This window comes from Alligator mississippiensis, chromosome 2 (assembly GCF_030867095.1).
Source record: "Alligator mississippiensis isolate rAllMis1 chromosome 2, rAllMis1, whole genome shotgun sequence".
Lineage (NCBI taxonomy): Eukaryota > Metazoa > Chordata > Crocodylia > Alligatoridae > Alligator > Alligator mississippiensis.
In genome coordinates, this window is record NC_081825.1 from 238309325 (window position 1) to 238326229 (window position 16905).

The 16905-nt window shown below is 41.7% G+C and overlaps 1 protein-coding gene across 1 annotated transcript in view; it reads left to right on the top strand.

Annotated features, from left to right (window-relative positions):
- The window catches only part of LOC102571930 (cytosolic phospholipase A2 epsilon-like), a 36175-nt gene that overhangs the window by 7694 nt on the left and 11576 nt on the right, over positions 1–16905 (top strand). Inside the window, exons 3-10 of the mRNA XM_019496466.2 lie at positions 1565–1637; positions 3413–3549; positions 5111–5242; positions 7909–7949; positions 8664–8706; positions 9573–9639; positions 15162–15331; positions 15456–15542. Coding sequence (XP_019352011.1) covers positions 1565–1637; positions 3413–3549; positions 5111–5242; positions 7909–7949; positions 8664–8706; positions 9573–9639; positions 15162–15331; positions 15456–15542 — 750 coding nt within the window. The remainder of the gene's footprint in view (positions 1–1564; positions 1638–3412; positions 3550–5110; positions 5243–7908; positions 7950–8663; positions 8707–9572; positions 9640–15161; positions 15332–15455; positions 15543–16905) is intronic.

The following is a 16905-nucleotide window of genomic DNA, read 5'->3' on the forward strand; positions in this document are numbered from 1 at the left end:
GCACCTCAGCTTGCAGTAGAGCCCACTGACAGCCTGACTGATTGCACCAGTGCCCTGTGAGGGAGAGGTAGGCATGATCACCACCCTGGCTGCTCTAGATGTCAGAGGTAAAGTGTAAGGCTACCTGTGGCCCTGCCTTTCACAGCTCCTCCCTCAAGTACTCCCTGCATGCCTCATACAGGGAGGGCACCACCACCCTGCTAAAGGTGGTGCATGCAGACACTTTGTAAAATGGGGCCAGAAGTGCTATGAACCGCCTGAACCCTGGCCGCTCAACTAGGGAGAAGGGCTGGCTATCCAGAGCAAGCATCTCCCCAATGCTGTGGGTGATCTTGCTCAACTTGGGAATGCGTCCCCCTTTCTGTCCACCTTTCCCCCACTGGTCCAGGGTGGCCTGCCTCTGCTTTGTGGGGAAAGGGGGCTTTGGAGCAAGCGGGGAACTTCCCTTTCAGCACACTCGCAGTGGTGCCAGGCTGAGCAGGAAGAAGGGCAAGGGGATGGTGCCTCCTCAGATGCAGCAGCATTCCTGTGGTGGAGAAGTGTTTCACGTCCTTGCCACAGCTCATGTGCCTTCAGCAGTGCTGGCAGATGGCAAACCTGGGATCATCTGCCACCTCAAAATGCTCCCACACTACACTACTCCCTCTGCTTCAGGGTTGAGGGTGAGGATCCTGCCTTTTCCCACTCCTCAGCAGTCTGAGGCTCAACAGCAGGCAGAGCTGCCTTAGCTGAGCCACTTGCCTCCACAACCCCAGCCTCCTCCGAGGTGCTGCTTTCCAGAGGAGACCTGGATCTAGGGGAAACTTGAGGGGTGTGGAGCACAAACTCATATTCCCCCTCAGTCCCCAGAATTGCTTGAGCCAGCGCACTCAGCATCCCTGGTTCCAGCTCCAGCTCTTCCTCTGGCAGTGGGAGGCCGAAGTGTCTGAAGTAGCCCCGGATCCAAAGCACGATCTGAAGCCTCACACAGCCCTACTAACTGGCTGTGCTAATGTGGCTATACTGATTCCCTGCACCCAAGCTAACTTGGTATCTCTACCTGGCAAGGTGTAGACATGCCCATCTTCCTGAAACAGAAAACCCCACATCTATATCTCATATCATATAGTTTTAACTAAAACAGTGATTTTCAACCAGGGTGGTAGGGCATTCTAGGGTGCTGCAAGATCCTTTGAAGGGTGCCACAGGAAATGTGAGGAGATAAGCAGATAAAGGCTCAGGCTTTCCCTGCTTGGTGGATCCACTACTCTGAAAGGAGGTAAGCACTATAATACAAAAAATTAGCTTTTGAAGTAGAGTGCCACTTAATTTACAAAAGTTATGAAAGGCTGTCTAATGAGGGGTGCCTCGAATCTGAAAAGCTTGGGAACCACTGAACTAGAAGGAAGAATTTCAGTCTACAATGCGGTACAGATGATTAGTAAAGAAATATACTCACTGAACATTTTATCATTATGCAGTAACTTGACTGAATAGTTGGCTTATATGTTAGATTTTTTTCTGTTTCCTGACTACTTCTAATGTTATTGTTTACCCTTGTCTTTTGCATGTTGCTATTCTGCAGACAAGCTTGTCTCCTTGTTATTTGCTCACTGTTAGAATCATAAGAGCAAGGAATATCCATCGGACAGATGTCTGTGAGTATCTCTGCTGTTCTAGAGATTTGTCATAGCTCTGTACTTGGAGTAGTCACAGGCAGCAGCATGTCTCAGGTGGAAGGGCGTGGGACAGAGAAGGGTGGAAGGTGAGAGAGGACACACGGGGCTGAGCACCAGCCCAAAGATGCCTAACTGCAACCCAGCAGCATTACAGGCAGCCCAGGATGCAACAGGAACAGTACATGCCTGAGAAAATGATCCTTGCAGGGTGCTTCACTCGCACTTCAACACCAGGTGATGCTGTTATGTTCTGCCTGTTGGAGCTTCAATCAAGCTGAGGCTGATTAGTGTTTTTACTGATGGCTATCATTTTTTTTTTTATGGACTCCATTTTTAGCCATATTTTTTACTGGCAATCAGTAAATTTACTGACAGTTGGCAACCCTGCTACATGGGAACAATACAGCACAGTAGGTAAATGTGTGAATTTATAGTACGCTAGCCTTTTTGCTAAGTTTCTGGTGAAAACCCTCCTAGTGCACCTTGCCTTCACTTTGAAAATGGCGTGAACTCCTTCACACTTAGTGCAGGGTTAAGAATTGATGCAAAATAACTAGTGCACTGTAAATTCACACCTTTGCCTACCATGTCTCCTCTCTCTCATTCCACCCTCCACGCCTTCCCCCCTCCAAAGATTGTGAACCAACTTCCTAGTGTAGCTAACCTCTAAATAATTCCATTTGCTCCATGGTGTCTTAAGAATCCTAGCAAGATATTCTACTTCACTGAAGCTGCCCTGCTTAATCAGGGTGAAGGTGGCCCTTAGTCTAAAGAATATACAATATGCAAGCTGATACTCCATCTCATAGAGTAGGGAGCCATATAGCTAAGTTTTCCACCCCCACCCCCCACCCCCCCGATAGGCCATTTTAAATATTTTTTTAATTTTTACAAATAAAACTTAAAAAGAACTTCATAAAAAATTACCTGTTAGTTATATTAAAGAGGAAATGTCCCCTTCCATGAATTAATTATGTTCATTTTATCTATTATTGCATTTATATGAGGAAGAATTAAGTCTTCTTCTTTCTTCCCCATACATATAATCTGGGTTTGGCAGTTTGTGTTGGAAAGATATGAAAAAAAATGAAATGAAAACATAAACCATAGTTTCTTTGTCTTTCTAAAAACAAAAATTAGCACTGTTTAAGGGGTGTACTTGGTAGCCGTGTTAGTCTGAGACAAAAAGACATACAACAAAACTAGAACTCTTGGTTCCAAAATGATACCTTTTATTAGACCAACTGGAAAATGGCAAGAAAATTGTCCTTTTCTGCAAGCTTTCAGGAATCAAAGTCCCTTTGTCAGGCTCTGGGAAAAGTGTAGATGGTACAAGATGGTAAAAAGTCCCCATAGGTCGGAAATAAAATTCATTTTTGCACAGAGGGAGCTGAAGACAGAAGTCTGTCCCTCTGGGTCCATGAGAGTGTCTTTGTGAACTGTGTTGAGTAGGTCTTTGCTGTGTTGATCAGGTAGAATTAGGAACTTTGATTCCCGAAAGCTTATTTCTGACCTATGGGGACTATTTACCATCTTGTACCATCTACACTTTTCCCAGAGCCTGACGAAGGGCCTTTGATTCCTGAAAGCTTGCAAAAAAGGACAATTTTCTTGCCATTTTCCAGTTGGTCTAATAAAAGGTATCAGTTTGGAACCAAGAGGTCTAGTTTTTTGTATGTCTATAGCACTGTTTAATGAGTTAATTCTTCTAAAGACATTTACACTTTGTATGTATTTTTTATTTTTATCTACAGTAAGTGAAACTGACTGCTATGTAAGCCTTTGGCTGCCAACCGCTTCATTAGAAAAGGCTCGTACTAAAACAATCAAGAACTGCAAAGACCCCGTCTGGAATGAAACTTTCTATTACAGGATTCAGAGTCAGGTCAAGGTAAGGGTCTTGTTACACATTAATTTTAGGCAGGTCCTGGAACTCTTAACCCCTGGATTGTCCACACATTGACACCTGAAACTAATTTGATCACATTTTAGGTGACTTATAGTCATGGCACTCCAGGGCAGGTTTATCTGTGATCCATTTTACCCAGCTTGTATTCCATTACTTTGTGACTGCTCCCCACAGATGAGCTGCCCAAGTTGCAGTCCTCCAGCATCCCAGGATGCAGTGTTCCCTCCCCAATCCTCCTGTTCTACATTGACAAATGTTCTACTCCCTGAACTCTACTGCCCAGGAGCAGTTCTGGCATAAGCCAACTCCCCTTCTCACCTCCAGGGGTCTGACCTCCCCACTTCCAGGAGTGCAACCCAGTGCAAACATTCTGCAGATCATATGCAAGCTAGCCAGGTTGCAGGGCATGGACAGGTCCAACAGTGGGGTCTAGGGTGGTGAATAAAGTAGGAGCCAGGTTGAATCCCCATGTGCTGGGGCTTCCTTCCTGGGGCAGGGGCAGTAGCTCCCCCAAAAGCACCTTCCCTCACCACTCCCACCTCCCAGACACCCTGTGAAGCATGACCAGCACCACCCAAACCCCAATCTGAAATTGCAGTTTATTAAAACATGAGACCTTACTTAATTTACTTCCTCTTTATTTACTTTTACATTTTTTTTCTTTTTACTTTTTATTTTATCCTTCAGTGGCTGACTTCCTTCAGTTCACCACCCTTCCCCCCTGGTCATTTCCTTTCCACCTCCCATTTCATTACCCACCTCCATCCCATTAACTCTCAGCCTCTTAGCTTCATGTTCCTCCCCTCCTCCCATCTCCCACACTGCCCCTCCCCCTCCCCTCCGCCCCCAGGCCAAAGCAGAGATAGAAACCTGTCCTGGTTCACCAGCCCTGTAGTGGCAACTCACAGCTGTAGCTTCTAGTCAGGTTTCTGCTCACCAGCCCTGTAGTGGCAAGTCACAGCTGTGTAGGTTGGGAACAGTCAGATAAAGTTTTTAGCCTTAAGGTGTGGTTGCTGCAAACTCCAGCTAGCACTAACACCAACCAACATTTGAGCACCTCAAAGTGCAACATGTAACAGGGACCTAAGAAACAGAACTTTCTGCTATCTGTAATCTAGAAATCTTTTGCCAGCTTCTTCTCACATACAAAGGCTGTAGGTATTATTCCTGGTTGGCAGGAAAATATGCAGAAGGTTGTGAAATGACAGATGTCCTACTCAGATCAACACAGAAGTATGGCATCTTGGTCCATGCTACAAAAGCCAAGTGTATAATTCAGCCAGATATATATCTGTAGACTGAGGAAACACAGCATTCTGTGAATTAAGAACATATTGTTTAGGATGTTTTGTTTCAAGGTGAGATGCAACGTTTTCCCATTCTTTCTTCTACAAACACGCACGTTATTTCCCTCTCTTCTCCTTTGTCGTTGCTCCCCTTCTCTTTCCACAAACCAAGTACAGGCTATCCTCAGGATTCCCTGTTTTCTGGACTCTTCAACCTAAAATACAGAAATTCAAAGATCTTCCACATATCTTTGTAGAATGTGTTGGAGCTGGCTATCTATGATGATGATGTTGTTACTCAAGATGACCATCTCTTCACTGTGCACTTCGATGTGGCCAAACTTCCATTTGGAGAACCAGTCCTCATGTACTTTAAGTTTGACACACAGGTGAGTCTGAAATAACAGAAGATTTGGGTGAACAGACTGAGCAGGTTCAGCTGACCTTCCTTTTGCCCCATATTTTTTCCCACTCCCATGAATTTGGCTTTCTTCCACCTGACCTATTCTTTCACACTGCATGTTTGCCTGGTTCACTGCCTAAAATGTTGATAGGAAGCCATTTCTGCCTTCCTTCCTGTATATTTAATTGTCCAACCATACAATGGGGAATATTGTCTCTTTCTCAAGCCTTGTAAATCTTTTACCAATGGGATTTGGTCTCAGAGCATTTGGAGAGCATTTTGGCAATAGAGGGCAGTAAATGCTGGATGCTCTTGACAGAGCTGTCTGTTTACTACATGAGTTTCCTACGTGAGTCTGTTTGCTACAGGTAAAGCTTAGCATAGATTACCCACGCAAGTGGATTTCACATGTGGTTCATTGTTAGAACTTGTTGTCACTAATCCAGCAATTATGGAATAATAGCTCTGCAATCTGGAACAGACAGTGTGATAACCTAGCATAAAAATAGCTGACTAATGATATATGTTGTCGCACCAGTTTTCAAGCATGATTCCCTAAACAACATTTCTAAATCACACGATTAGTCAGTTACATTGATAACCGGGCACATAAATTTCCATTTAGAATGCAAATACAAACATGGAAAGTGGTATTTTGAAAACTGGGACCTGTATTTTACAATCACCTTCTAAATGATAAATTGCATTGCAATATGTGGCTGGAGAGGAGGGACAATCAACAGTGAAGTTTAGGAACAAGATATCTACCCAGTGTTTGTGAGCATTGGGGGTATATGTTCTAAGATAAACAGTATGGGCTAGGAAGGATGGGAATAACTTCTGTGCATACATGTGAAGAATCTCTGTTGTGCTTTTAACATCCTCTAGGGTGGTCAAAATAACAAGAACGTAGGTCTTCAAGACTCATAGTGAAAGCAGAAACTGTGTTGCAAGTACATTTTTAAAACATTGAAGAGAAGCAATAAATTGTGTCCGTATCAGAAATTGAAGATAAATGGGCAGAAGCTCCCTGTCTACTTAGGTCAGGTTTATAGTCATCAGGGGAAGTCATTTCAAAAGAGAAGAATCATCCCATAATTCAGGGGCTCTCAATTTTTGCAAATCTGAACAGAGAGATGGCTTTGCCTTCTAATATCCTAATGGTGATCCTATTAGCCACACAGAATGCCTGTGATGACTACAACACTTGCTCACATCCAAAAGTATGGTAATAGAATCTGGGCGCCTCTACACATGATGTTTTAAATTGCATTAGCCTAAGTTAATGCATATTAAGGGCATACATGTCTACACATGCATGCTCCTAATGCACATTAAAAATGGCAATTTCAGGCTATTTGCACCTAAATTTGATACCGGCAAATTTAGGGGTGAATAGTTAAAGCACATTAACGAATGTGTACATGAGTTAAAGCGTATTACCGCTGTGTGTCGGCTGACTTGGGACTAACTTTAGTCCCAAGTCAGTCCAGACACAGCGTTAATGCGCTTTAATGCCTGCAGGTGTAGATGCCTGCCTAAACCCGCTTAATTCACATTAAGCTAATGCGCATTAAATTTAGGCACACTTAAATGCACATGTAGACACGTCCTTTAGGTAATTCTAGCTATTTTTAATGTGATAACAGTATTTTGTCTCCTTCAAAAGTATATATTAACCATGTAGTATCCTTCTCTCCAATTCATCTTCTCACATCCCAGCTTTCCTTCCCATTCCTCTGCACATGATTTTCTACTACCTGGGCATGTCTACCCAAAACTCTAAATGTGTAGTAGACTAATTCTACTGCACATTAGCAGCAAAAGCTGCTAATGTACAGTACAATTAGTCTACTGCACATTAGCATCACTAAAAAACCATGCACTGGCGCTACTGTACATTGAGTTAGTACCTATTATTACAGGTACTAAACTTAATGCGCAGTAATAATGTCACGTTAAGGCACATGTGAATGCACCCCCAATACCACTCTTTTACAGTCCTGTATGTGCTGCCCTTATGCCAGATTTTCCTTCTACTCTAGTGCCCAGAGGATGCTGCTGAGCAACTGGTTTTCGTTTTCCACTGCTCTCTTGCTCAAATTGTTTAGTTGTCTAGTTATCCTCTTCCCTGCCTGCCCAGAATAGCCTCTTGTTGGAAAGCTTCAGTGCCACTGACAGCCCCTCTTTTCTCTTCCACTGGGGGGGGGGAGGGGGTGAGCTGGCCCAAAGTTCTACCAGTAGCACTGATCTGTGAGAGCATTTTGTTTTGTTTCCTTCTACTATGCAACAGTTGTTCCCAGTAGAGGCTGACACACCAGTTCCTTTTCTTTGTTAGTAGCTTACTGTCATCCAGGATCTTCAGATCCCTAAAGAGCCTTGATACTTGCATAAAAGCAGCTGGAAACAAATAGAAACTGGTACCAGTTCTCCATGGACTACAACTAAATATTCTGTGGATCACCACAGACAAGGCTATTTGGGTAAAAGAACTATGTCTGCCTATGTCCTTAGACCAACACGGCTACAACCTACACCCCTGAAATCTGTGGATCATCTATAAAGTATAAGCCACCATCTGAGAATCAGTGGTATAGTAGTAACCACCTATATTTCCTTTCTTTTTAAATGTCTTTCTTTTCCTTTTTTCAGGGGAAGGAAGAACTAGAGGTGGAATTTACATTGGACCAGATGTGAGTAAATGTTAAATAGTGCAGAATCTGCAACAGAAGCAACAGTTCAGAGAGTAATAAAAGAATGTATCTAAGTAGTCTGGAATGCACCATTCTTTGGCACTACTGATAAAAAAACCTGATTTCTAATGAGATTTATGGCAAACTTACTCTTCCAGAATGTTGTAGTCTGTCTCATTAACAGACGAGAGAATTTCATAGAGAAGAACAGTCAAAAGTTAGAGGGTTTTCTTTCCAGTGCTGAGAACTCACTATGGCATGATTAGTTGGAGAGTCAGCACAACATAATTAGTGGGATAGTTGAATCATAATTTAGTTTCCTAATTTCTCTTTAGAAGAATTCTTTCTTCTTCGTGGTATAATGATATTTTCGATTAATGTATCCATTTTTCATCTGGAACCCTGGCTTCAAATTTCTAATTTTGACCCAATGAACCTATGTAGAATCACACCATGGCAAATATTAGGAAACTACTTGGTTTGATTCTGTGAGAATTTTCTGTTAGCTGTACTCCAGGACATAAATAGCAGGTGCTTTAGTGGTTGTGCCTTGACAAAGCCGTATTGGGAAACAGGTCTTTTAGAATTATTCCTTTCAGACCCAACACTTCTAAGGTTAACCAAGATACTAAGATAAGCAAGATAAAAATGAAAAGTGTGACCCATAAAATTATGCTGTATGAGTAATTAATTTTTTTTTCTTGTGTTTTCTAGGCTTGGCCCACTTGAAACCATTGTCACCAATGGAGTACTAGTGGTAACTTCTGTGTTCTGTGATCTTCCATTTTCTGTAGCAATACCTCCAACATAGGTGGAGCAAGAGAGGCTGAGCTGGCCCAAAGTCAGCAGAGCAACATACTTTAGTGCTAAGAGGATCTGAGACTGAACTCATGTGATTCTACTTTTAGTCATCTGCTTCACATTATTTCCTCCTTTGTATCATGCATGATGAGGACTATGACTTGAATAGCTGTGAGGTGCCCAAAACTAGCATTCTTCCAATATTGCAGAAGCAAAACTTGGAAGCGATTTGGTTATGACTCTCCTTACAGCTGGTTCTCTTACCCCATTTCCTCAAGGAAGACAGAGTGATATTATGTAGGTATTAGCTTCTTCCTGGGCAACAATACTGCATAATTTTATACAGTATCAGAGGATGGGACTGGGCAAATTATGGGCTTTCCCACAGGAATTACTCCTAGGCTATTCCCTAACATTACCAGCACTTACACATTTCTAACACTTCACACAAAAAGTCTTCCAGCAATGACATCTGTTCTTGCTTTTTCTCCCATTCATTTTATCCTTTCCATCCCTGCTAGTATAATAATAAGAAAAAACTGTAAGTTTGCCTAACCTTATAGTTTCTAAGCTAGAAACTCTGTACTTTGTCACAACCTGCCTTGTTACAGTTGATGACTGCTAAAACTCCCCATGGAGTCCTTAATCCATAATTGCTTTGCCTTGCTCAGCCATCTCAGGAATTCATTTTTCCTAGGGGTTGGGCATGTCACCTGCATAGCAGTCAATCTACATATCCACTGTGATAGACCAGGGTGGGAAATGGGACCTAAATACATGCTATTCCCCATCCTGAGTTATGGTGTTCCTCTCTATTTATAGTCTCGTGAAATGTGCTGCTTGGAAGTTCAGGTGGATGAGAAGAAAAAGAGAAGGAAGCCTTCCTCAAGTAAGATTACTGCTTCACAAACTGGTTATATATGACCACTTAATAATTCAATTAAGACAATTGGTCATTCTGTCTATCACTTAACCTAAGTGAGTGATCTGATATAGTACTGAAACATACAAACTTTATATTAGCAACTAGAAAATGGCATAGATTACATCGAGTGCATCAATATACTTATATACAAATAAACTCTTTTAAAGCAGCATTCAAGTTGAGATTTAAATCACATAAAGAAGTGAAACAATCAGAGATACAGATCTCACAGAAACCTGAACTCTGGTCATTTATATGAACTTGTGTGTAACACAGCAGGGATTTCATTACATGACTATAGAGCTTCTGTGAAATAATTCAGAATATGATATATATGCATCTGCACTTTGAGAAAAGAATGCAATTTCTTTGCATTGTATTGTACAATTTGCCAAACAGTGAACCATGTTGTCTGGGTCTATATTCATTTAATGATAAAAAAGTCTGTACAAGAGTGTAGAATAATTGATTTTAGAATCATAACTAGAATTGTCTGTCTTCAGTCTGATTAAAATCTCAAATATAATGTTGCATTAATGTTGTTTTTCCATATTCTATTGTGTGTGTCTTTAGAAACATATCACAAAGTCAATGCAATCCTTTCTAGTTCTTTTGGCTATTTAGACCGCTACTAATATTATTTGTAGAGTGTAATGGTATCTTGGGGTTTCATGACCCCTAGGCATGTACAAACCCACAGGCCCAACCTTGTCTAGAAGGCAAAATAAGATCTTTGTTGTTGTTGTTCTTGTTCTAAATCCTGTTTTTTAACATGTTGTAATTAACACAATTTTAAACTCTATTTAGCAGTTAAGGAATGTTTACATGGTGCAGTGCCATACGGAGATACCTGAGCTGCCTTGTGTACCAGAAGTGGTATAGACATATTAATACAATGTTCCACCCAGCTTAATTCACCCTGTGCTAATGCAGGATGGAACACCGTGATAATTTGTGTACCTCTTCATGGTAGTGAATTATTCTGTATAAACACATACTTCGTTCCTGAGATACATTGAAAGCCTTTTTTCATCTTCTTGAAAGTTATTAGAGTGCTTGTACACATGACAGTGGGTTAGTCCTTAGGATTGCATTCCTTGCCCCCTAAATTGAAATGGTGGATTTTTAATTGAAACTGTGGGATTTTATTTTTCTGTCACTATTACAAAAAGGGGCTCAATCCTTTTTTTTTTCCCCAGTGGAGCCTACCTGCGGCTGAGGGCTGAGCTGCTGGTGGGCTGAGTGGTCCCTGAGCTGCAGGGGACCCCAGTCCTTCCCTCCATGGTGGCAACACCCCCTGGAACCACCCGGGTAGCCTGCTAGTGGGCAGATCTGACCATATTCAACTTTTTCCTGACCCTGAGCTGGGGCAGCACCCCCCAGCCATGAAAGAGGCAGGCAGGTTCCTTTGGGAAAAAAAAATCAGGCCCCTCACTGCTTCTGCCTTCCACGGGATCCTTTTTTCTGCCTGTCTCTCCCACGGCCAATGGGCGAGTTGACTAATAGATGCAATGCATCATTGTGAACTAAACTACATGGGGATGTAACGTAGTTTGCAATGATGCAAATTAATTTAAAACCCCCAAAACTCTTACACGTGGACAGTGTGATACCATTAAACCAAACAAAGTGACATTTTCATCATGTTCATATGGTAATGGTATCATATGTACAAGTGCCCTTAGATGCATCTTTGTACCTGTGTAACAAAAAAAAAGCCTGTCCTAAAAAAAATTCAAACTTGGTATGTCATGAATGAAGAAATGTAATAGGGACATGGTGAATTTCAGTACTGTAAAAGACCATCACCAATCAACACCATTTTGAAGGTGATAGACACTGTCAAAACTGAATAATAAATGGTACTTTAAAAATGTGGTCATTTCTAGAGGTGTTATTGCTGTGGTAGTCCAAGGAATATGCAAGAAGCAACACTTGCTTGCTTTATTGAATCAGCTGAAGAGAAATTGGGAGAGAACCAACTAAAGAGAGATGGGTTTGGAGAGATGTTCCTGGTGAGGGGCATTTTAAGCATAAAAGCTTGTCTAGTATCTCTCCCAATCATTTCAAATGATATTATTTTAGCTAATGGTCATTTTTATCAAAAACCCCTTCCCCAGATTAGACAGGGGAGAAGTCCCCACTCTGAAGAGCTGACAGTATGAACAGAAAGAACAAGCAAAATGTTTGAGAAAGGAAGTTGAGCAGAGGGTGACATTTAAAAAAATGTTTAATTGATTTAGAAGCCTAAGTCCGATTATCAAATCAGAATTATCCAGGGCTTCCCAAACTGTGGTACATGAGCATGATAGTTCATTTTAACATATTTTTTAAGAAGCTGGTATATGAATCAATAGCTTTTGATTAGCTCAGATTCTAAACAACCTGTAAAATGCCTCCAGCTGGGTGCTGTAACACAAAAAAGGAAGGCACCTTGCTCCATGGGTTGACCTCAATTTGACAGGATTAGGTAACTATGTTTTCTCTACTGTGAATGGGGAGATTTAGGTGCCTCCCAAAGACAATTTAGATCACCTACTTGCTTGGCAGAGAAGGGTGTACAAACAGAATCATAGGATTGAAAGAAACCTCGAGGCTAGGGACAGACATTCAAAAAGCCTGAGTCTGAATTGATTCAATCTTTGTATGTTAGTCTAACCCACAAACCTTAAACCGATTTGGAGGTGGATAGACATTCCCCTTTCATTCCAGAAATGCAAGTGGCTAAGGCTAGAAGCTGAGAGCGCTAAACCAGCCCTCCCTTCTCTTCCATAGTGCTGAGCTAAAGGGTTGGGGGAGTGGGGGGGAAGGGCTTTGTTAGGCCTCAGTAGGATGCTTTGATGCCTGCCTGCACTGTCCCAGGCTTTTCCCCACTGGCTGCTCAAGGGGCAGAAGTGTTGCTAGACCCTGCATCTGTTGATACTGAGCTTTTCAATCTCCATCTCCCTGCTTCTTCAGGCTGTCTGCAAACCAGGTCATTTCTAACACCTTTCTCTGTCCCCTCTGGAAGACTGACAGATTGCAACCAGCAGGTTGCTTGTCAGAACAAAGTTTATTGGCCCATCAAGCCCTAAAAATAAAACATCTCTCTCACTAGTTTCAAGCTCTTCTTATCTGCAGAGTGCATTTGCATTTGCAAACCACTAGCTGTCTGCCCTTTGTTCCAGTGAAATTGGAGACCCACACAGACACCTCTCCACATTAGCTAGCATGGGGGGGAGGGGCATGCCCAGGTGCCAGGTCCCTGCACTGGGGTCACTGCCATGGGAGAGGGGCGGGGGGATCCCTGCTTGAGTAGCCAGTTGGGCTACTGGAAAACTTCGCAGCCGCTGCAGTCCCTCAGCCAGCTGGAGCAGTGATAGTGCTCTGGCTAGGAAAGAGAAGGGTGGGACCAAACCTGCTCTACTCCAGCAGACAGCCCTGCAAAGCATCTGGGATGCTGGGGGACTCTAGATTAAGTTAAACCAGGAAGGGGTCTGGGACAGACATTGCATACACTGGTTTGACCCAAATCAGTTAAGTCTGATACTACATTCAACCAGGTTTATCTGAAACCAATTTCAGCCATTTTCAAACTGGTTTATGTGCACTGAACACCTGTTCTGTTACAGGTTTAAACCAGTTTCTGATCACTTAAACTGGTTTATATGTAATGTCTGTCCCTAGCCAAGGGTCAGCTAGTTCAATCTGCTAAATAAATGCAGGGTGCACTATTCTTAAAATATTCTGACAGATCCCTACCTTGCTGCGTCTTCTTAAAACCCTCCAGTGAAATAGATCTTTTTTCCCTGCACAGTTTATTCCATTGCCCCACTGTTCTTATAGTTGGCAGGGTTTTTCCAGAGTTTTAATCTAAATCTGCTTTGATTCATAGATTCATAGATGTTAGGGTCGGAAGGGACCTCAATAGATCATCAAGTCCGACCCCCTGCATAAGCAGGAAAGAGTGCTGGATCTAGATGACCCCAGCTAGATACTCGTCTAACCTCCTCTTTGCTACAGTTTAAACCCATTGCTGTCTGTCTTTCCTTCTGAAACAGGGAGAATTGCTGTTCTTGCCCTTCTTTATGGCAGCCTTTCAAATATTTGAAAACTGCTGTTATGTCCCCTATGAATCCCCTTTTCTTCAGACTAAACATACTAGTTCTCTCATTGGCAGAAGGCAGGGCAGGGGACACATTATAGACTAACTCAGAAAAAAACTTGTTAGTATAAGGTGCCCCCCTGCCCTGCCTTTTGCCTCACATCAAGATGACATGTCTAACTGCCTCTCTAAACTATGCTTTCATAAACACAGCATTTGCTTTTTAGCAACTGCACCACATTGCTGATTTAGGGTGAGTCTGTGATCTACCAAAGTCCCCAGATACTTCTCAGCAATGTTACTGTCTACTGCTTACCAATTATGTCTCATTCTGTATTTATTTGTTTTTTCTTCATAAGTGCATGTAGAACCTTATACTTGGCATTTGTCTTTGTTGAATGTTGTCTTTGTTGTGTTGTTGTATAGTACCTAGTTCTCCAGTTTATCAAGATTGTTTTGGATTCTAGTCCTATTCTCTAAAATATTTGCAATCCAATGTTGTGTCATCTCCAAACTTGTCCAAGATCCTCTATATTCCTTCATTGATTAATAAAAATATTAAACAATACCAGATCCTGAACAGATCTCTGTAGACCCTGCTTGAACCCCACCCTGCCATTCTGATATTCATCCATTTACAGTTACTCTTTGCTTGCAGTTATTTAACCTTTTTGAAGATGTTAGACATGCATATCCATTAAACAGTCATTCTACTTGGCCCACATTTCTCCAATTTCAGACTGTCATGTGGGACTATTTCAAACTTTACTGAAGTCCAAGTAGATTATATCCACTGCATTCCCTTTATCAAACAATTTAACTTGTCAGAGAAAAAAATCAAGTTAGTTTTGCATGATTTGTTCTTAACAAATCCATGCTGGCTGCTAGTTCTAAGCAAACAATTATAGTACGCACCTGTTGTTTATAAAATAAAATAAACCTACCCTAGAGAGACTTAGATTGATTGCTCTGTTTGATTGAACCAGACTTTTAACTGCAATAGGAATTGTGGCATACAATACATTAGTATAGAACTGTTGTATTGAAATATAATGGAAGCAAATAAATAGCTTCTATATCCAATAAAATCCCAGGTGTTTGAGCCCCTTCTACCAAAACATCATTCTGTCTTAAATTCTGTAAATGGTCTGAGGTGAATCATTTTTCTCTAGATTTCCTTAATCATCCAACCCCATGCAAACTGAAATATTCTCACTATCTCCAAAATATGTTAGATATGTGGGTTTATACTGTATCTTAAAGTAATGTTGGGTCATTTTAAGCCATTTTAAGATCAAAACCAAGAATGTCTAATCAGTTTAATAAGTAACAACTCCCATAAGTACAGGTTTTCAGGCAGATAAAGTTCAAAGGATTTACGAGTTTTATCTTATTTCTTTAGGAAAAGACCTATCCCTTTCGGTGAAAGGATCCCATGAGGAGACCCAGGACATTATGTTTGGCTATGATACCGTTTTTAGCTCTTCATGTCCCACTACATTCCACTATGTCAAATATAAGCAGCCAGTACTTGATATTAAGCTATCAAAGAAGCACCTGCCTTCCTCCTTCGTAAGTTATTACTGGACTTGTAAAACGCATAGAAATATATACATTAAATGGCAACATGAATCTGTCTTCATGGGGGAGGGTGTAACACTCTTTGTAAATTGAATTTGTGTGTATTTTTTTTCAGCATACCTATGCCTGTAACACAAAGGGAGGCCCCCCACATGTGAATCTCAATTCACTTCCTGTAGGAGAAAAAATAACAGTAGCAGAGGTGAGTGCCAGCTCTTAGTTGAAAATGATGATGTCAGCCTGAAGGCTCTATCTTTGCCCAGCTATATATATCTTGGGAGCCAGATCTAGTTATCTCCTGCAAGCTTCACATGACCCACTGCTTCTAACAGTGCTGCTCCAGCTGTGACCACACTGCCTGGGCTTACTCCAAAACAACTGTTGTATTTATGTGCAGAGAGATTAGCTAAATTACTCTGAAGTCAGGCAGAAACAGGGTATATTTGCACATTATAGACGTACTAGATCAGAGATGCATATGCTTTTGTACAAAAGCTTATGAATTTCTGATCTAGTTAGTCTAGGTACAGGTATATCCTGTCTTGTGTTAATGTGCCTGAGATGGGGCATTTCAAGATTCTAAACTCATTTTACTGAGCATGACTACATAAAAAATGCAGCACATCGATAAATCACTACAGTTGCCTGAAAAAGTTGTGAATACCTGTCTTTTTCAAGAACTCTGAAATGTTCTGGCTATCAGTAACATGCCTCTCAATAATTTAAACCCAGTCAACTATAGTAAGGAAGGTTGACAATTGATGTTTTTAAAGGAAAATCTACCACTGCCCACATAAACCCATGGTTTACAATGACTGGTAGCAATAAAAGGCTTTTAAGTACAAGCCGGGCACATCTACACGGGCAATTAATGCAAAGAAATAAAATCCAGGTCATATTGCCCCAGAGATTTTTGTTCCTGGGAGCACCATTTGAACATGCACCCAGGAGCAAAAACTCTAGAGTATATTGTTCCAGCGTTTATTTGTGCACAACACATTGAGCCCAGTCAGAGCAGCCCCGATTGGCAGCAGCCCAGAGCTGTTCTGGCCGGGCTCAGTGTGCTGTGAAGAGGCTCACTGGGCTATGAGGGTGTTTCAGTGTGGGTCTAGCCAGCAGGCAGCCTCTGCACTGAAGCATCCCCATGCCTCAGCCAGCTGAGTGGCAACTACATGGGTGCTGCTGCACATGAAAAATCTCCAGAGTTTATTAGTTTCATGCTACCTAGTCAGCTCTGCAGTAAACATTTTGCACGCACCCTGAGTTATCTTGAAATAGATTCATTCAGCTGCTTTCCAATAATTTTGTCACTTTGTGCCTGACTCTTAATGATGAATATTTATTCTGTGTCCTGAAGCACTGGTATTCTCTTCCTTCTGTTCAGCTGAGCGTATTCTTACTAGTGATGAACCTGAGATAGCTTCACTGTGCTACTGATACAGATCACCCTTTGAAAAGGGCTTTCAGATCTACTGTTAAAGTATTTTTTATCAGAGTTAAGTGTTGCTGATGTGGATTACAAATCAAATATGACTGGATAGGAGAAGGCAAACACTGGTTAGCAC